This window comes from Petromyzon marinus, chromosome 2, assembly GCF_048934315.1.
Source record: "Petromyzon marinus isolate PM22_M1 ecotype Great Lakes invasive population chromosome 2, UKy_Petmar_22M1.pri1.0, whole genome shotgun sequence".
Classification (NCBI taxonomy): Eukaryota; Metazoa; Chordata; class Hyperoartia; order Petromyzontiformes; family Petromyzontidae; genus Petromyzon; species Petromyzon marinus.
In genome coordinates this window covers 12,538,105-12,559,533 of record NC_133668.1, presented here as the reverse complement: position 1 = coordinate 12,559,533, position 21,429 = coordinate 12,538,105, and the positions used below count along the sequence as shown (strand labels likewise).

General features: G+C 45.5%; 1 protein-coding gene across 6 annotated transcripts in view; it reads left to right on the top strand.

Annotated features, from left to right (window-relative positions):
• The window catches only part of LOC116947137 (voltage-gated delayed rectifier potassium channel KCNH8-like), a 186,658-nt gene that overhangs the window by 39,872 nt on the left and 125,357 nt on the right, over positions 1-21,429 (top strand). For all 6 annotated transcript variants that reach the window (XM_076070038.1, XM_076070034.1, XM_076070029.1 and 3 more), the window contains one exon: positions 13,020-13,253. In XM_076070038.1, the coding sequence (XP_075926153.1) occupies positions 13,020-13,253 (234 nt within the window). The remainder of the gene's footprint in view (positions 1-13,019; positions 13,254-21,429) is intronic.

Sequence of the window (21,429 nt, the reverse complement as noted above, 5' to 3'; positions counted from 1 at the left end):
TCTGTCTATGGCAGTTTATAATACATTGTAATAATTTTTGCGACATAGAAGTTTAATGTATAATTACTTATTGTTAGTAGCTCAGCTTAGTGGAGAAAATATTGAGTACGTTGATTATATTGATGCAGTTTATATTTAGTTCTTTCACATCGGTTTATTGTATGATAGTTGGGTATTTGCAGTTCTTTAGCGTCAATATACTAAATGCCTCTGTTGATATGAAAACTATGACTTTAACATAGCTACTTCCGTGACCAGTTACATGCTAATTCCTCACATTAACCTCCTGATAATCTCCCAGTTACATGCTAATTTCTGACTTTAACGTCCTGCTAATCTCTCACATTAACATAGCTACTTCAATGCTAAATTATTCTGTTGATATGTAAACTGCTTTGTCAAGGAGCTCTGCTCCTCCCACCCAGCTTAAAATACGCTGCCAAGCTTAGCAGTGTTCATTGGAGCGCTGTCTTTCCGACAGTTCTGTTTCTTCACCTGAGGATGGCTGCTTGTGTTGTGGCCGAAACGTCGTGAGAATTTTATTTTATGTTTTCTTTTATTGTTTTATTATTTCCCTTTTACGTGACTTTACCGAAAGAACCAAGAAGATAGATAGGGGAAGTTCGTTAACAAAAGTGACCGTATAGACAGAGACAGGAGTGCCTACAACTGGTGCAGGAATAGGATAATAAAGTATGAGCAGGTGACCTGTAACAACGTGTCCGACTGAGTGATTTTACAAGACACTACACAACCACTGTTGATTTCCACACAAAGTGGTACTCAGTGTATTGACCTCGGAGGAATGATGGGCTGAGTCAACCCCCAAACAGGATAAACAATCACACGTTAGAGGGTTACGATATTGGTATAGCATCCTTTTACCAAACTATACTCCATCGATATCACTTATATCTTTGGTAAAGACAGCCTGGAACCCGTATTATGTTGCACTTGGGAATCTTGGATGGTGCAGCATGTCGGAACCTATTACTGCCGTTGTGAACGATGTTATAGAGTTGTTAATGTCACACGTTAGCAATGAAGAATTCTGATGACCAGAAAAAATATAATTGCACTTTATTTAAATCTTGACTCTTTATGTAGTAATTGTTCATGTATAATAGATGCATTGTAATAGGCTGTAACGCTAACAACATAACACATTTAATGAATACATAACGAATCTACTTCTCTTTCTGGTGATTTTTTGTCGTTCTACAGAAAGGATTTTCTCAGTACAATCTGACCAGTTTCTGCTATTGGTGTCGTGTCGTGAGACAAAGTGTCCCCTCAGAACTCTCCTAGGGCAGTGCGTATCTTCCCGCGTGTTTGAGAATGGGCCCCAGCAGGAGATATCGCAGAATTGCTTCTGAGATCTATTTTATTGGCCTGTAATATAAAATTACAAGATAAAAAAACGTTACCCTTTTTTACACACGCCCTGCAGAAAAACAAAGCGTGTCGCATCGTAGTCAGACTCATGTTATTGTGGAAATTGACCAAATTGACTGAAAATCCAAATTTAACATGGCGTGTATTTTTGGGCAGTTGTTCGTGACCATCAACTCACTAAACTTGAGGATCCACTTTACTCACAGGTGACTGAAGCCTCGGATTTGAATCCAGGATCTCTCAACTCGGTAGTCTGGTCCCTGAGCCACCGACCCACCTCTAAATTATAGTTATACGATATTGTAAATAATAATTGTAATAGTAATGTAGAATATCGATATACAATTAATGAGTGCTGAGTCAGACCTGGCCCTCCCTTCCCTCCACCAACCCCCGTAGAGAGGACGTCATCCAGCAGTGGATTGACAAAGAGTTGCACGGAAGATACCGTACTTAAAATAGCTTTAAATTTATGCATAAGTTTCATATAATACATAAATAAATAGAAGTGCTTTGACGTAACGCAGCATCGTTCTACAAACAAATCGCTGGATATAAAAATCACAAAAACATCCGTGGAGATTTGATTTTCCGTAAGTGATAATTATATTCTTCTCATATATTTAAATAAAATACTTTTCTCCAGCAAAACGAATGACAGTTGTCGCAATGGTCACACACACATTTTACTCTGTCAAGGGCAATGCAGCAAGGCTGCGAGTTAAAATCCTTATTTTGGTTTAACTCAGCCCATCACCCATCCAGGATCACTTGAAATACCACTTATTGGGCAATTCAACAGTGGTTGTCTTGTGGATAGTCTACACTGTTCTTGATGCATTATAATAATGACCATGTACATGTCCAGGCCATTTATAAATCCACTGCTAGATGGTGGCTCCCCCTCCCCCCCGGCTGATAGGATCACATCAAATTCAGATCACCGGGTTCATAGCACGGTAGACGAACCATTGCCCAACCGTTCAATGCTACGCTGTAGTGTATAAGAACGTGCGATTCATAGTATTTAATGGAGCTTTCAACACGTTTGCTGATGGCGGTTTATTCTCATCTGGAATGGAGAGGCGCTATCGCCTGCTTCTCTGAGCAGTCTGATTTACCATGGCTACACCAAAAGTGCTTATTCATGGAAACAGCAAATCCTGTGAAATAATAAATGACTTCGGAGTTGGAAACATATAAAACGTGCAATGCTCAAATCGAGAGTAAAATATCGCCGGGCGTAGGGTTCATTATTCATCCAGCAATCAGAAAGCTGTGACTCTGTATCCCCTGATATAGCTGTGTTAATTCCCCCTACTTAAGGTCTGTATATATATCTGCGGTTGTGTTTCCTCTACCCGATGATGATTGCTTGTGTTGCGATCGAAACGTATGCTATTATATATATAAAAAAAATATTTCTACGTGACTTTACCGAAAAAACCAAAGAGTAATTCCTGCAGTCACGAAAGCGCCCAATCAAGTTCACTTACAGATGCTTGATGTATTTACTGCACGTTTCATCTCAAGCCGCGCAATGATGAGATGACGTCACAGAGCGCATGATCTGTGATGTTGCGAGTGCATGCCCGTACCCAGTGCGTGTACCTTGGCATACGGGGAGAATCCTTTTAGCGCTGGCTGTGTCATAGTTTTGGGTGAGGGGAGGGGACCCTTTGATCGTTTTGCACAGATTTCTAAAGGAAGCGAACAAAGTTATAAACAGGAACGCAATTTTACGCTAAAGATTCGTTCGTGATACCGAGGAGCGTTATTATGCCCATTGATTCCAACGCTATCCACTATCCAGTACTGTAGTTGGAAAGTACTACAAAGAAAGGTTTTAGAAAATAATTTGAAGCCTCCTTAGATGTACCATTATGCTTCCTGACCGTCTGATCTAGGAAGCTGATTTTAATGGAAATGTGAGCATGGAGATGAGTCTTGCTGAACAGGTTGAGAATCATAGTGCCCCGACATTGAGTGTTTTTTAAATGTACTGCATTTGAGCAGCTCTTATGTAACAAACCCGATGACAATGCAGCCAACCTCTGCAGATCTCAGCAGCGAAGCAGGTTTGAGCCTGGTTCGTATTTGGATGGGTGACTACCACCAGGGCTTATCAGGTGTGGTAGTCACGTATCTGCAAGGTGTGGTCAGGAGATGGCAGTGCTGAGTGTCTCTCTCTCCTATGTGTCTAGGCGTTTTTTGTTTCCTCCCACACAGCTTAAAGGACGCGACCTGGGCTTGGCTGTCTTCACTGCAACGCTGTCCTCTGGACAGTCCGGTCCCTTCACCTGATGAAGGCCACTTGTGTTGTGGCCGAAACGTCGTGATTTTTGTTGTTTTATTTTTTACCTACGTGACTTTACCGAATAGAACCAAAGAGTATGGATCCTTGCAGTCACGAAAGCTTCAAATCCATAATTTTCTCAGGATTCTCCGGTATCCTCTCGCATTAATATAAACGCTCATAATGAAAATGGCCAAACATCAAAATAATGTAGCAGTATCGTACTGAAAACAAAATCGGTTTTAATTAGGCAAAATAATTCGCGTGATTGTTAGTATTTTGAGAATGGGATGCTAAACATATCACCATCAGGGATTGTCAATCCACTGCTGGATGAAGGCCTTCCCAAGCCGTCGCCATCCCTCATGGTCCTGTGATGCATCACCGCAGATCAACAACACCCCCCTCTCATCGTGCCACGACGCCTCCTTTCGTTGGATGTCGTATTTTTTATTTTCCTAATCTGCAACCCGCGTAATCCGTACACGAGTAACCAATAGCGAACTATAGTTCGCAGTACTGTCGCTTTGTATCAAGGCGTGAGTTTATATGGAAGCTCTACAGCGCTACGTTATGGCGACACAAACCTGCAGCACTCACGGGAAGCGTGTGTCGGAGGACCGAGTTGACCTATGGTGGTGGCGGTGGTATTGGTGGTATGTTTCCATGTGGCACGGTGTTTTCCACTCATTCGTTAGTGCGATACGTGCTACTCAAGCCTCTCCTGCCGCGGAGTTGTTGTATTTGCAGGAACCTTACAGAGATTATCACGTAGGACTACAAATAACAAGACAGCCGGGATGGCAGCAAGCGTCCTTGACAAGAGCAGGTTGTATGTGGTGGTTGATGGGCTGAGTCAACGGCCCCAACCAGGATTACGGATTTGAACTCGCAACCTTCCGGACCGCGTGCCGCTCGCGACTATTCACGAGGCCGGCCAGTTGCTCTACCCACCCCTTAAATTGAGGATTACTTATTCACAGCCCCGCAAAAATGTTACAAATTTGGCACACACCAAATTCCCTTGCGTGTGCGGAGGTTTAATAGAGAGACGTTGCTGCTAAACTCATCGTGCTTCTCCTTCCCCTGTGTCCAGGCAAGCAATTTCCTTGCAATCACATACACGGATGGGTTTTTTATTATCTCCGTCTGTATTATTATTAGCGTAGTGCGCTGGTCTTTTATATACGTATATACAGTATCACGGTTCGTTCCGACCTTGCAGCCTGGAGGACTTTGCATTGAGAACCAAATAGAGGTCTTGCTTTGAAATGCAAATGATTTTTTAATTAGATTACTATCATGCAAAATTACTCATTCATTTGAATTGGCGAAAAATCCTCATGCAGGAGGACCTTCTTGAAACAGTCTTGTGCTTAAGAGAGGCTGTCCTGGATTGAGCAAAGAACGTAGAGACTGTGAATTATACGCTTTGGTTCTATTCGGTAAAGTCACGTAGGTAAAAAAAAAAAATTACCTAAAATAAAAATATATTTTTTTACCTACGTGACTTTACCGAATAGAACCAAAGAGTATGGATCCTTGCAGTCACGAAAGCTTCAAATCTAGAATAGACTGTGAATTCTTTATCGATTCTTGGATGCCAAAGTGTACCACTCATTGGAGTATGCAGAGGTTAAAATTTATTCAGAGAGAGACATGGGAGTGAAGAGCTAGATATGAAACCAAATTTTTTTAAACCACGATACAAAAAGCGAAGCGAATTTGCATCTAGGCTCAAATATGAATCCTGGCGGCGCTCAGCTCCGTTGGCAGCCATGAGCCAGTGGTAGAAATTCCGCATTCCTATGGTGGAGGCAATTCTCTCGATAGTACATCGACTCTTGACGACCCCACGAAGTGGTCATCGATCCCGGAGGGATTAATGGGCCGAATCAACCCCCAGCAAAGAGTCGAACTCGCAAACCTCCCAATCCAGAGCGGCTCACTCGGCCACTGAGGCACGTTGCCGGATACATGGGAACAACGTGCGCGCGTTAACTTTGGGCACGTGGAGCGAACACACACAAAACTGTGCAAACCAGACGTGATAAACGAAACGAAATAAATGAGACACTGCACCGAGATGGTAAAAACACGATAAAACTCATGGCGAACCCGAATCTAATTGTGATCTCCAAATCGTGATAATTTATGGCATTGCTTTGGGTGGGGCGGTTAAACGCGAAACACCTCAAATGAATAGCGCATTGCCGCTGTCCTGCGAGGACGGGGGCTGTTGAGTCACATGACACGGCCCCCTAATGGACCACTTATGCAGCCCAGAATCATTCGCCACTCACCTGCACACACCACTGCGCCAACGGTACCCCACTGTTTACTCGCAGTCTATAAACGAACTCTGCTGCATCTGTTTCCTTAGATGATGGGGCAAGATTGTCGTGGAAGCGTTTGCTCAAGGTGACATTGTCCGCACAGGGAACATCGCTTGTAGAACGTAAATAAATTGACGTCTTTATAGAGATTACAGATTTACATTGATATGAAATTCCTGCTCTTATTTATGGCCGACAATTTCCAGGACCATAAATATATATAAACACCCAGGTCTGTCATTCTGTGACTGTCATTGTGTGATTAACGCGGCACGGATTGGTTGAAGTGCGTCACATGACCGCGAGCAAGCAGCCAACCAGAGGTGCGCCCCTCACAAACATGTACGCCCCCCAGGTGATTTTGCGCCGTAATAAGGCGCTGTGGGCAACTGATCTGCCACCACGCTCACGACCCCTTAAGATAAGATCCTTCCACCCCCCCCCCCGCCCCCCCGTGACCGGAGGTTGACACCCCAGAGCCCCCAGGGGTAGGGGCTGAGGGGGAGGGGGACCACACCACCACTTCCTAAGACCCCTTAAGATAACACCTTGCAAATAATCCTAACAGTTATTTCAGTGATTAATACGTCATAGCTCTTAGAAGTGAATGTAAATATCACAACTAAAGTTTAAATACATTTTCATTCATTCACATTAAAGTTACATCAAGGGATAGTCAAAAAAGGTATGTAGAGTGAAAGTTTTAAGTGAAAGCCGCGTAAAGCCGCTCTTATTCGACTCATTGAAAGTCCTCAAGTACAGCAAAGCCGTTCGCGTTCTTTTTACAGTACTCTACAATACTTTTCAATAATACTTTTGACGGTAAAACACACGTGCACTACACATACATCTATTACGTACGGACATATACACACGGTTTGAATTACATTAGTACTGTAGTTTTTTTTTGGTGCTTAAATCCACTGCTGGATGAAGGCCCACCGCACGCTGTGCGAGTGGATCGTAAGGATTTACTTGACCAGTGGTTGTTCGGAAATGTCTTGCTCGCACCACTGCCGACGGAAGGACCTCGGCTAGAGATAGCTCTGGAAAGCCCCTCGAGAGGATGTTTTTGCCTTGCTGCTGTTGTTCCAAGCTGGCCGAACCTCTCACCACGCTCGACTAACTGTAGGGGTCAGGAGATACTTTTTTTAAGATGATGTGGTGTGGCATGTTTGTCTTCCTTCTCAATATTTTTCTGAGCTAAAATGCTCACGAACATTTAAAAGTGAACTTTTATTTGACGACGGCCTGCTTAGTTAATAACAATAGTATTTTACAACCCTATTATAATCCACTGCCGGATGAAAGCCTCCCCAGGCCGTGTCAATCATGGCGGATATTTGAACATACTTCTCCACAATGGTTCGTACAGCTCGGGGAAGGGGTGGGTATCCAGTACTGATCAAATAGCACTCGCCACGTTCATGTGAGACGTGGCCGGGACTCGAACCCGGGATACCAGGTTCAGAGCCCGGTGCGCGAAAAGCTGTGGTAGGCGCAGCATCTTCGCCAATTTACCAGACGCACACATGGTGAAATTGTGTTGGGATGAATGTCACCACGTGTAAAAAAAAGGGATATCGATGGACGAGAATCTATATCGCGTGCCACGGTTGTTTTGCACGCTTCAATTTGGAGTCCTTTAAACATAAAAAAAATGCCGCTGTCTCTGATGGGCTATTTCATTCAGTACCAAGTGAGGTCAAGTGCGCACGACAATGTTTTTCCTGTGAAAGCAATAACCTGTCTTCGAGTCATACGCTGGGGATTTAAAACCGCCCACGATGCCCATGATGATGAGCCAGGTTCCGCGGGGGTCGCACGTCCAGCGAACATTGGGCTGCTCCCGTGGGGGTCACGTAACACGCGTCGAGCAACCCTGACGCATGCCGCCTTTAATTGGTACAGAGGCACCGTGCCACTTGGAGAACAGTCAGCCGATCTGTCGAGAGGGAAAGCGAGCTTGGTTATCAAGTTTCAAGTTTTCAAGTTTCATTTATTAGGTATAGCCCTGTGAGCCATGTGGCTCTTAAGTCGGGTGCAACCGCAACAAACAAAATATGAATCTACATTGCAGAAAACGATTACACCACAACCAGACCAAAATAAAGCTACAAAAACAATGTAACAACAGTAATCATAGGAACTGTGATTTTAAATTTAACAATAAACGATATACATAACACGTACGACAATACCTGCAGCCATAGCTGGCAGCGCTACACTCCCAGTGTATGATGTGTGAGTGAGTCAGCAGCAGCGTGAGTGAGTGTATGATGTGCGAGTCAGCGTATGATGTGCGAGTCAGTGTATGATGATTGAGTTAGTATTAGGTTGAGTCAGTGTATGATGTGCGAGTGAGCCAGCACACGATGAGTGAACCTGTGTATGATGAGTGAATGGGTCAGTGGTTGTGCGAGTGTATGATGTGTGAGCGAGTAAGCGCATGATGAGCGAGTCAGTGCATAATGTGTGAGTGAATCAGTGCATGGTGTGAGTGAGTCAGTGTATGATGTGTGAGTGAGTCAGTGTATGATGTGTGAGTGAGTCAGTGTATGATGTGTGAGTGAGTCAGTGTATGATGTGTGAGTGAGTCAGTGTATGATGTGTGAGCGAGTCAGTGTATGATGTGTGAGTCAGTGTATGATGTGTGAGTGAATCAGTGCATGGTGTGAGTCAGTGTATGATGTGTGAGTGAGTCAGTGTATGATGTGTGAGTGAGTCAGTGTATGATGTGTGAGTCAGTGTATGATGTGTGAGTCAGTGTATGATGTGTGAGTGAGTCAGTGTATGATGCATGAAAGTGAGTGTCGGCTCCCTCTGCTCGCGCCGTCGCCCCCCCCCCCCCCGGCTCCGTTGCCCCCCCCGCCGGCTCCGTCGGCCCCCCCCAGTGGCTGCCTTCGATGTCACGAGGCAACACGGCTCGGAGACAGAGGTTTTGTGAGACCTGCCCTGACCAGTATGGTGAAGTACGTTCAAATAACCCCCGTGACCCCTGCGACCCTGGCAGCGTAGAGGGCCCCACGCACAGCAGTGGATGGACAAAATGGACGTGCATGCGCACGTTACTTTGTAACGTGTCACTCCCCCAAGCATCATGCCGTCGGTGGCGGCGGTGGTGAATTAGCGAATCAGTGGGAGACCTCGCTCAATTCTCTGCCATCTTCAGCCTAGAGCCTGTGGGTTGCAGCCGAGTTAGCAGTAAGAACAGCTGCCGCAGCGGCAGCAGCAGCAATAGCCTGTGCTGCTAACTTGGCTGGCTGGCTGGCCGCCTTGCCGGACCGTTGTGTGTGCCACGCTGCTGGTCTGCTTCACCTACGGCTGCCAGGAAGAATTTATGCTCGTCATGCGCGCCGGCTCATTTGGAGTGGGAAGAGTGAAGCAAATCTCATGGTCCGCCCCTCACAAGTCATGCTTTCATCTATATATAAAAGGGAAATTTGTGAATGTGTGTGTCTGTTCAAAATGTTTAGAGTACTTCCCGACACGCAACAAACTTGAAATTTGCCATGTGGATACTTTCCAGACTGTAATAATGCGTATATATTTTGCACGGCTATTGAGCTGTGACGTCACATCTGTGATGTCACCCGCGCATGTGGAAGCGTCACGCAGTGTGCCTGCTGACGTCACGCATCCCCCCCAACCCTCCGTGGGTAAAGTGAAATACAAATGTGTTGCAGGTCTAAGGCGTTCTTCACGCAGAATTGGTTTATTATTTCAGTCGTTTACTGCCGTACGCACCCTGAAAGTTGTGTCTGCAGCAAGCGCGTGTATGTGTACCTATGGACGCGCGTGCCCGTGTGTGTGTGGGGGGAGCGGTAGTGTAGTGGTTAGCGCGCTGTCTGTGTGTGTGTCTGTGTCTGTGTGTGGGGGGGGAGCGGTGGTGTAGTGGTTAGCGTGCTGTCTGTATGTTTGTGTGTGTGGGGAGTGGTAGTGTAGTGGTTAGCGCGCTGTCTGTGTGTGTGTGGGGAGTGGTGATGTAGTGGTTAGCGTGCTGTCTGTGTGTGTGTCTGTGTGTGTGTGTGGGGAGCGGTAGTGTAGTGGTTAGCGCGCTGTCTGTGTGTGTGTGGGGAGTGGTGATGTAGTGGTTAGCGTGCTGTCTGTGTGTGTGTCTGTGTGTGTGTGTGTGGGGAGCGGTAGTGTAGTGGTTAGCGCTACGCTGCGCTACGAACCCGGCAACCCGAGTTCGATTCCCGCTCACGGCCACCACCGATGACGATTATTTGAACCGGTCATGGGCCTCCCCTAGGTCGACTCAGCCTCAAACGAGTAACTGGTGTGGTGTGTGAACATCGCCACTGGGGGGACAAAGGCCGTGGTTTCGTAAATCATCTTGTTTTATATTTTAATAATTGTCACAATCTGGCATCGTAATTTGAATCAAGAATCAGTATTTAGGATTTTCAACTGCGGTTGATAGCGGCTGTGCATTTGTTCCGTCGGTTTGTCCCGAATGGGAAGGGTTACAATGCCGTTCTTAAAGATGATGCAATATGAACCAAACTTGTTTAAAGTTGTTTTCTTATTTGGGACTTTGACCATTTCGTATGATACTCCCATATCGCCTTACTTTCCTTCAAGTACCACGGGGGGGGGGGGGGGGAAATATTCTCTATTTTGGTTTAACACGTAGGCTTTCGCGACCAATATCATCCATAATAGAGGGTTTTTTTATTTGATCGCGTAAATATATAAATGTGTCGTTAAAGCCCGCCACCACCCGACACAGCCAACTAGTAAGGGTTGTCACGTAAATATGACATGCCAATTCGTCACGAGTACAGCACACCGGTGTGTTGGAGAGCCAAGCCACAACATTTACAATCTGAGTACGACGTTTCGACAGTAATTACAACTAGCTTCATCAGACTACAGCCAGATTTGTGGAGAAGTCTTACTGTTTCGTTCCTTATATAGAGGCGTAGATGTGTTGACCACGCTTCTGCGCTCTTGATGAGTTACTTTATCTGCGTGCGGAATTACCTTTGAATCTCTGCATCTTTTGAGGCACGGCAGTGAAGAGAACAGCTTAATTGCTGAATTCGGAGTTTCTCCAGTTTTCTGGTTTGGAGAAAAGTATCCTTCCCATAGAGGTTAGTCAGTTTAACACGTAGGCTTTCGCGACCAATATCATCCATAATAGAGGTTTTTGGGTTAGATCGCGTAAATAAATAAATGTGTCGTTAAAACCCGCCACCACCCGACACAGCCAACTAGTAAGGGTTGTCACATAAACAGAACGTGGCCAATTCGTCACTAGTACAGCACACCGGTGTGTTGGAGAGCCACGCCACAACATGTTCTGTTGACAACCCTTACGAGTTAGCTGTGTCGGGTGGTGGCGGGTTTTCACGACACATTTATTTATTTACGCGATCTAATCCCCCCCCAAAAAAACCTTTATTCTCTATTTTGTTGACTATATATTACGTACTCTCTCTTGTTTGGTGATGACACGTTCCATTTCAAAATATTAATTTATATCACGTTTAATATAAGCATGTATGGTACTTGATGTATACGTGTTTTGTAGTTTACGTTACTTTCTGTTCTATTTGTTTTTGCAAGCCGGGACTCCCTTGAAGGACAGATGTGTGGTCTCAATGAGCTCTTACCTGCCTATGAATGAAGATGTCAGTCCTTACGTCTGCCTGGCCATGCAACCCAACTGCAACTTTCATGAGGAAGTCGTGGACCTCAGCGAGGCTTTTCCTATACAAAGAGTTCTCACTTAAAATTATAATTACTAAGTAAAGCGATTAAAAGGTGAGGATCTCGACGCTTCGCAGAGCGAGCAAGTAAATAATAATATGCAGAGCATTTAAACAAAATCTTGATTTGAAGCTTTTGTGAGTGCAGGAATCCATACGCTTTGGTTCTTTCGGTAAAGTCACGTAGGCATTTAAAAAAAAATCACAAATCAAACCGCACACTGAGCAGTGGCTATACAGGCAAAAACCGTACCATTATTACGACTTACTGGGTTGCTATAGGCATGCCGCTTTGGCTTTTTAAAATGCGATTCCGTTTCTGCAGGAGAAAATATAGGTGATTCATCTGTTTACGAAGAAATGCTCCATCAAACGCTTAACATTAGCGACCGGTGCGTGCATGCAGTGGAGGATGTAATGCCGTTCGTAAAGAAACTCAGTGTCACGTAATAACGGAGACTTGCATTTACGGCGGCTGACTGCTACAATTTCCAGGCCATTGGCCTTTAATGCGACATCCACAATCCCTGTTAAAAATTGTCCAAAGGTAAAAGAGCAATCGTGAAACACTAAAATGCGTCTCATAAAACCAGTGGCTGCAAAAAATATGGAGGAAAATTGTAAGAAATAAAAAAATGCAATATTTTCACTCGGTACCAAATATGCATCTAACAATGCATCGAATCATCAATTTAACACAATTCTCATGCTCATGACACATCAGTCAAATAGTTTTTTCTCCACTTTATGCAATGTGCATGAAAATGATAAGACATCAAGAACAATAGATTTAACAAAACCGTACAATTGAGACAAACAACACATAAAACAAAAAAATCGAGATAAAAAAAGTATTTTTTTCTAATTGTGACTGAATCGATCGAGGAAATCCGTCATATCACTGGATGGGTAATCGTTAAATACCTTATGATTTGACCAGGACAATGTGGGTATGTAGCAGTAAACCCACAGCGAGGCACCACCACCGCCCCTTTCCTGGCCACAACCAACTCCGCGCGCCGCGCGCATTTTCTCCGCATCGGTGGCCACCGGGGCCACCTGTCTGCGCATGCCACCTCGCCTCGTGCACCTTTAAAGCTTTCTGTGAATTGCCTAACTTAATAACAAAGCATTATACTAACACATCTTCCCCTGCGTCTCTTCCCCTCCCCAACCCGCTTCATGCTCTGCTCGTCCCTGCCACCATCTGCACCCCCTCCCGAAATCCTCAACTCCCACGCGTCCGCCTCGCCCGGCCGTCGTCGCTGCGTGCAGACAGTAACTTCGTGCTGGGCAACGCGCAGGTGCCGCAGGGCTACCCCATCGTCTACTGCTCCGACGGCTTCTGCGAGCTCACGGGTTTCTGCCGCACGGAGGTGATGCAGCGCAGCTGCGTCTGCTCCTTCCTGCACGGCGCCGACACGCCGGCCGCGCTGGCGCACCAGCTGGAGCGCGCGCTCGACGCGCAGGAGGAGCTCAAGACCGAGATTGTCTTCTACAAGAAGAGTGGTGCGTTGGCGCGCCCTGGGTGTAGTAGTAGTAGTAGTTGCGCGGTGTGGCGTGGGGGTACATCGGCGCGGTGTGCGTGTAGTGGTGTGGCGTGAGCGGAGCGGCGCGGTTGTGGTGTGCCAAAGCGTGGCATGGAATCGCGAGCTGTGAACGCCGACAAATGTAAAGTGAATGGATAAACGAGTGGCAAAGCGCCGGAGGTGGCGATCGGGTTAAAGGTAGGGTGTGATTCGATGGTCGGGTAGCGTTGGCTAGTTTGTTAGGATTAGGATAATTTATTATGACTAGTGCCATAGATTCACCTAAATCTGATGCTCAGACTTGTCGAGTGAAATCTGGACAGGACCTCATGTATACTCATATATGTGCAGTGGAACAGAAAATTCGATGACACTTGATACTTAAAACCTCAAGAGCTTCACATTGGCTATTACAAGCTGATTTTTTGTTTATCTTCAATTAAAAGTTAATCCGTAATTATTTAACATGGAGACATTAAACTAATTTACGTATGTATGTTCAACTTATTTCGCACCGTATGGAGCCAATCGTTCTTATCGGAGGTGCGAGGAAAGGACAACAAACTAAACACAAAAAGCAGTTCTAAAGAAATGAGTTTACAAACTAGATTTAAAAGTGCTTATCTCCAGTGGCTTCCTACTATCGAAAGCAAGAGCTTTCCAGACGGCTTTAGAAGTGCATCTGAAAGCGCGTGATGCAGTGACCGACTTTGTTTGATGGCTCGCCAAAAGCCGCTGCGAGGATGACCGGAATTTGCGTGATGGTTTATGCTCCTTGACGCGATCAGCAATGTATTGTGGTTCACTTTTGGTCAACACAGTGCATGCGTTAGAAAGACAAATTATAGCAGCCAAGTAAGTTGGTACCTCTTTACAGGAGCAAGTGAAACATCACGCGGTAAGTCAAATGAAGAGTGCATTTCTGAATGTAATTAATCCTTGCCACATGCACAGCTGAGTTAAATAGAACAAAGAGGAAATAATTATTTAGGAATACTTTTTTTTGTACTTAGGGTGTCATCGTCAGCCATGATCAATGCACTGCTGGGTGAAGGCCAAGTAACAAACGACAGGGCACCTACACTGGAGAAGATTTGGCTCAAAGGGTGGTGGGGGATATGAATATTCATGACAACTCGTTGGGGCACGGCAACCTTTTATTTAGCAAGGGAAAGTTTCTACTCAACCACGGAGATTGGAGTCATCATCCTCAGTCTCATATTTCACCATCGCCACGATGGGCTTAGATAGACACAACGAGGTGAGGTAGTGGAGGGGTAGGAATGGAATGGACAAACATATACACCACTAAGCATACAATCCAACACCTTCTACACACCTATCTACAGATAAACACGTGCTGTAGCATTTTCCCAACATTCTGGTGGTGGGCAGCGGTGGACAAATTTGGCCCCTCGATTAAAATCCCCGTCAGCAGCAACCCCCTCGCGGCCCTGAATATTATCACCTGAATATAAAGCAGGGGGGTAAGAGTGGTGGCACCGTGATTAACGCACTTCACCATCAACCAGTTCATGAGGCTATCCACATATACAAGCATAGAGACAATTTCAACCGAGAAGATGGATTCTGGCTTAGCAATCATTGGAAAGATTTGATTAACCATTTCAGGTCTTAATTGATTGTTCATGCTTACAGTGGCTTTCAGACAGCATACATTAATTTTTCGTCTCCCCCCTCCTCTTTTCAGAACATAGATGGACTAGTCCTTCTAAATAAACTGCCAAATCGCTGCGCGTGGCGCTGACGTTTTTTTAATAAATAAATACACCGTTTAAAAATAAATAAATTAATGCAAACCGACACACCTGATGACGACCGTTTGTGTTATGGTCGAAACGTCGTGAGAATTTTTATTGTTTTATATATTTTATTGTTTCCCTTCAACATGACTTTACCGAAAGAGCTAAGAATACAGTTGAATGGAGTTTGATTCCCAGTCATCCCTCCTTCAACAACCCTCACTGACGAGAACAGTGAAGTATGGTCATACAAGGTCCTTGACCGATATGGCGTGGGGGAGGTTTTCATCTATCCAGAAGTTGATTGACAAACTGGCACTAAATTATGATTATGATACCTGTCACTTGTTGGATCCTTGGTTTACTGCAGAGGCACAATTTAGGATTTTGGTGTAAAACCCAGGCCCTCTGTGATGATGATTGTAGAGGCCTTCAAGCCCTCAGAGCTATCCCAGCATTTCATTTCTTTGTGTCAGATCACTTTGAATTCTTTCAGGGAACACTTCACTGAAGTGCACTCTTAAAAGGCCCCAAATTAGCAGCAGGGACATACTAAAGTGTTTTTGGGGCACCCATTGGGAAACTCGTGACAATGCGTTTGGGAGCACCAGTCTATTTATGTATTTATTTGTAAAAATCCCACGTTTCAACTGCCGCAAGTTAGACTTGCAGTCATCATCAGTCTGGGATCCCCCCTTCATTCCGGTGGGCTTATATGGGCACACTTGGACAAGGTGGCGGTTGGGTGGGAAGGGGGTAGTCACTTGCATGCATATCCCATTAAAACATCGAACATTTAACATTCGATTTACCTCTCAACAGATGCAAAAGGGGATTAGCACGTTTTACAAAGTGATGTTTCCAGCTCAATCTACAATTAGACACATTCTGTACACGTCTACAGATTGCTTTGCTGACTGCAGCAAGGGGACTGTTTGCCATCACAATCTGAATGCCTCATCTTCAATGTTGGGTTACATAAACTCAGGACCCATCGAGAATTGGGGAAGAGGTATGGGTTTGAGACTTACATAATACCAAGAATTTACAACCCTTTGCCAATCTATTGCTGGATTAAGAAATCCTTATGCTGTTTGAGGCATGTAAGTTGTGTGACCACGCTTCACTATGCTGGTCAGTAAGGGTTGGTGCAGAAAGGGAGACGCCCAGGACCGGTTCAGATATCACTCGCCACTGATGTGAGCCGTGGCCAGGTTCGTAGCAGAGTGCGCTAACCCCTGCACCACCAGTGCTCCCTGGAGAGTTACGCATACAGCTCAAGTTAGAATTGTTTGTATAGGGGAATTCTGCTGTATAGTATGTGGAATGCGGTGAATGCACTTGCGGGGTTGAGCAACATTCTGTGCATTACTGAACAAAGGTCTTCATCATGGATATTAGTTATCGCAGGCCGGCGGGTAGGCCCTTAAACGATTGCAGCTACTTCATTCGGTCCTTTTGTGCATGCACTCGCATATCTGCACAGTGCACCAAGTTAACCTTCAGGGACGATAACAAAGACCTATTGATGGCAAAACGCATGTAGGACATCCAGGAATAGAAGCACATGTGTTGTTTATTGAACTCATTAACATATGAATTGCACTCGGTGTGTAGTAAAGTATCGAGTCAACGATTGAAATCAATTACAGTATTACGCTCATGATGCACGTGTCAAATTTCGAAATCGTGCACGTGTGATAATTTAGGTATTTATGCATTTGATTATATATGCAAATGGAATGCTAATGTGATAATTAGGATATTAGCAAGAACAGGATTGAAAAAAGAGGAACAATATAAAGGAGGCATAAACATTTGATTACATTATGACAATTCAACAAATCGTTGAGAGAGGGGCAGCGGGAGGGTAGTATACATATTTTTCGGGTAGACTGACATTTACAAATCTTGGCAAAACTTTGCAAGCCTGTTGATTGAAAATACCTCATTAAGCCTATAAAATTGCTTTTGTGGTACTGTAACGCCATGAAGTGTACTTACCTGCACTAGCGGACATATGTCAGTAGGGGGTGTGGGCCACCGAGGTTCCCCAGACCCCAAGATGGGGGCTGAGGGAATATTCTAGGATCTTCTGGAACACTCTGGAAGGGAGGCGTGGTCAGGGGCGGAGAGACCCTAGGAGGGGTATAAAAGCCGGACCCCTGAACGGGTACGGCAGTCATCCTCAAGCAGAAGACAGAAGACTGGGCTTAGAATAGGACCCTGGAACCCTCAGACCCGCTGTCCTTCAAAGGGCTGGGACTGAGGTGGGACAGTGGTCGGACCCTGGGTACCTCCAGACCCGACGTCCTTGTAAGGGCAGGGACTGAGTGGGCCAGTGGCCAGGACCCGAGGACCTTGGCTGGGTCGGGTCAGGATAGCCTCCCCTCGGGCCCCTAGCCAGAGGGCTGAGTGTAGAGTGGGCCCTAGTGTTAGGAGACACGATAGTCCGGAGGCCATACCTCCCAGGTAGCAGGTGTAAGGGGCCGTTGCCCTTCATAGTAGGGACCTTGCATTGAGTTATTATTTGTTAAATAAACTGTTGCCTCAAGTCCCGGCTCTCCCTCGTCTTCGGGCTCACTACAGTACCATTAACTTCGCCATCTCTGCGGTAATGAGTACAGATCGTGTTGTTTTGAGCCAAGTTCTCGTTGCCTTGTATTCGATACCACGTTTTGAATTTTACTTTAATTACTGGATTCACTGAAGGCCTCCACGTATCATATCACACACGAGGGTTTTCTTTTACCATATTTCACAATGCCGGTCAATGCAGTTGGCCGATCGAGGAAGGCTCAGAACTGGCTCAGCCAGGCGGTGGTGGCGAACCCCTGCAATCCAGGTAGTGCGGGTGCAAGGGTTGGTGGATCAAACAGAGGTTGTGAAACTCCCTTCCCGTGGGTGTCGAGGTGTCATATCCTGGCTTGTCAGGAGAAGGCGGTATACCATATGTGTACCCCACCTGTTCCATCTGTATGGGATAGAGTGTTGCCCCTTGCATGCGTGGGTTTTCTCCAGGGAAGTTAGCACTGGCTCACCATGTGGCTGATTTTCCCGCTTGTCTGTGGCTCCTGTTTGCGCCTCTGAGTCCTTCACCGTCTCCGAGAGCGAGCGAATACTGTGCGCATTATAAGTCGACATTATTATTATAATTATTGTTTGGAAATGACTCCCCACTTATGTCAGCCGTGACCTGAAATTGAACTCGGGTCACCAGGTCTATATCACAGTGTGCGAACCACTGAGTCACCGCTCCGCCCCTATTCTGTCCCATGTGGAGAGAAAGTCCATCTCTGCGTCTGCCTCCCTGCGACCTCGGAGCACTGCCCAGCCTAGGAAGCGCTGACATGGATGCTTGTGGTCGGTCGCCGCCAGCCAGCGTACCCTTCCCTTCCCACTCTAGTCGCCTCCCCTGGCCACGAGATGAGTTTACATTTTATCTGTGCATGTAAATGTGCCGACACTCACGAAACATTGCTCGACGCACAATTGACCCATGGGTTTAATTAGTACACGCTGCTGCGTGCGGCAGTTGTATAAAGTAAAAGCCGAGAGCAGAGCAAGTCTTTTTTCAGCACCATCCTTTCCGTAACTACGCACCGAAACCTCCCACGGTGATGCTGCAGACAAAAAGCAGCGAGAATTTTCAAAGCAGGCATAAAATATTCCAGTGCGGTGGGGAACAAAAAAGGCACATGCGAGGGAGATGGATTTAGATGCCTTAATAGCAATGCATCGCATGCCATAATTCATACGAATAGTAATTAGTAGTATTTGTTTAGAGAAAATAGAAAGCTTTCTCTTGGTATTTAAAGTCAAATGTCTTAAATTACCTGCTTCAGAAGAGATGCATCCTGCAATCCACTCAACCGACATTGTGTAGAGCATTTACACTCGCTAGTACTGTGTAGTATTGCATACACGCGTTTGTATTGCAAACGGAAAGATCTGTGCAATTGTATAAATATTGTATGCTTTTACAGAATGGCCAAAAAGCTATATATTATTGTCTAAGGAATTGGAAATTGCTCCAGATCTAAATATAGGCATGCACTCTATGTAATCGTGTGCACACACGAATATGTAAGTATTATTCTGACAAGTACACACATCTATTGTCTCCTTTATTTAAACAGGAGATTAAATACACCCATTGAGACACACGGAGCAACGGTGCCTCTTTTGCAAAGGGTGACCTAGACGAATACATTTTAAGTACCGTAAACTTTATTACTAAATAACATTGAAGATTTAGCAAATCTAGACTAAATAACATAATTCAATTAGCAACTCTGGTCGGTGGGTTCATAGGCCCCAGCACATTATTAGCAGCACGGCTTTACACGGAATTTCGCAGGGTTTTTTTCAACGTGGCTATTCCAAGCGCACATTGCTTGCACGTGCATCAGATATACATTGACACCCGCGGCGGACATTCCCACCAAAGCGTCCACAGTTTTGTCACAACGATATCGACAGGTTTACACGGTCTACAAATTGGCTGGTGGCTCCACTATGCCGGCGATCATTAGAAGCCGAGCAAGTGAGCTGACCAGTGGGGCAGCAGGCGGCGGGAAGGACCGTGGGAGTTTACGTGGCTGCCCCTGTCGATAGCACCGTTTTCCAGATGTCAAGTGGGTCCGGCAGCTCTCGACGCACCGTCAGACAGGCAGCCTCTGTGGGTATTTGTGACATGCCAATAACCAAGTACTGTATGTTGTTGTATTTTATATATAGATGTGTGTGTGTGCGTGTATACGCTCGTGGTCACGAATAATATCAGTGGCAGCCAACGGAGGGAATCAGCCCAAGCGGATATATATACCACATAGCTGGAGCAATGAAATTGGCTAACGTGCAGGTGCTAGATCAGAGGTCGGCAACATAAATAACAAGAATAGACTTTTTTTCAAATCCTGTAAAAAAACCTTAATATTTCAAGAGCCGCAATGCAAGTGAATATGAGACGGTGGTCCTTAATAAATAACTGTCACGAAGCAGCCCTTCAAAAAGCCGCATGCGGATGTCTTCATCCAGCAGTGAATTGACCATAGGTGTAATCGCACTGGAAACCCACGGGCTAATGGGGCCCAGGCACTGGGCTCCGAGGAAGGGGAAAGTTGGATTGGGATCCTCATTAAATTTGTTGCAGCAGAGCTCAATGTCGACCACGCTGCGGAACTGCACAATCTGTGAGTTGTGTCCGTGTGGCCTTTGAGAGGCCCCTCTGCGGCGGTGGGGCGTCGTTTCCTCTGCCTTCTACACAATGCTGAACACACAAACACACACACTGCACACCGATGCACTCAGACGTGAATTAATTGGATTAACACGAGTGTGCACACAATAATCATGCTTAAATTGATGAATTAACGTACTTGGTAACCAAGAGCAATTTGAGAGGGCCCGTCTATTTTAATGCTATCAAAGTCCCCAGGAAACCTTCGCTTGGCAGGAGGTCACTCATTTTACCCTGCTCCCACCACAGTCTGGAACTCTCTTTACCCCCCCCCCCCCAGGCGTCGGCTCCCTTTTCCCAGTTTTAAATCCGGGCTCAAGACCTTCCCTTTGTTTTGTTTGCCCATGACTGACTGCCTGGGTCATTGAAATAAATACGCCCAATGTTTCAGTGCAGCGTATCGCGGCATAATCGCATTTAGATCCCATGTAAACTCACATTGTCTTGTTTTTTTACGAGAGATCTGAGCCAAGTAAAGTAATACAGTAAACAAGCGCCAAAAGGTTAAAAACAAGAGGGTATTGTACCTGCATAATTTATCATTAAGTTGTAATACTGATTCAACATTAACATTGAAATCGAATGTAATATCTCAGCGAATGTATTTTAAAACAAGTTTAAAAATCAGCAATAATATACTGAACCTATGATTAAATTTCCCACAATGTGTCCGATCTCGTCAGATATCTGAAGCTCAGCTGGTCTGAGCCTGGATACGGCCTGGATAAGGCCTGAATGGGGTAACTGCCATGCAGCCGACTTGTCATAGGTGGCTGCGGGGCTGTGCTATGTAGTGGTCAGCAGAGGGAAGTAGGGATAAATACGTACATTGTACCGTACTTAAATGTTGCCATGCCCCATGCCTTCATCAACCCGGACTGGCGGGCGTTGTGAAGTATGGTCAAATAACCTTCGTCAAGACCTTCTTCATGCTTGGATTGCTAAAACGGCTGTGCTCGTTACCCTGGATAAAGTGTGGTTCAAAAGCACACGCATTAATTTATCTTTACAAATCAACAAGTACATTTTCACACATACAATGCCAGAAGGGATCGTTTTAAAATGTTCAAGAGACGCAATATTATTTCAAATGCAAGGAATTACTGATTCCACATGGCAACGGCTTAGGGAGGCCTTCATCTAGCAGTGGA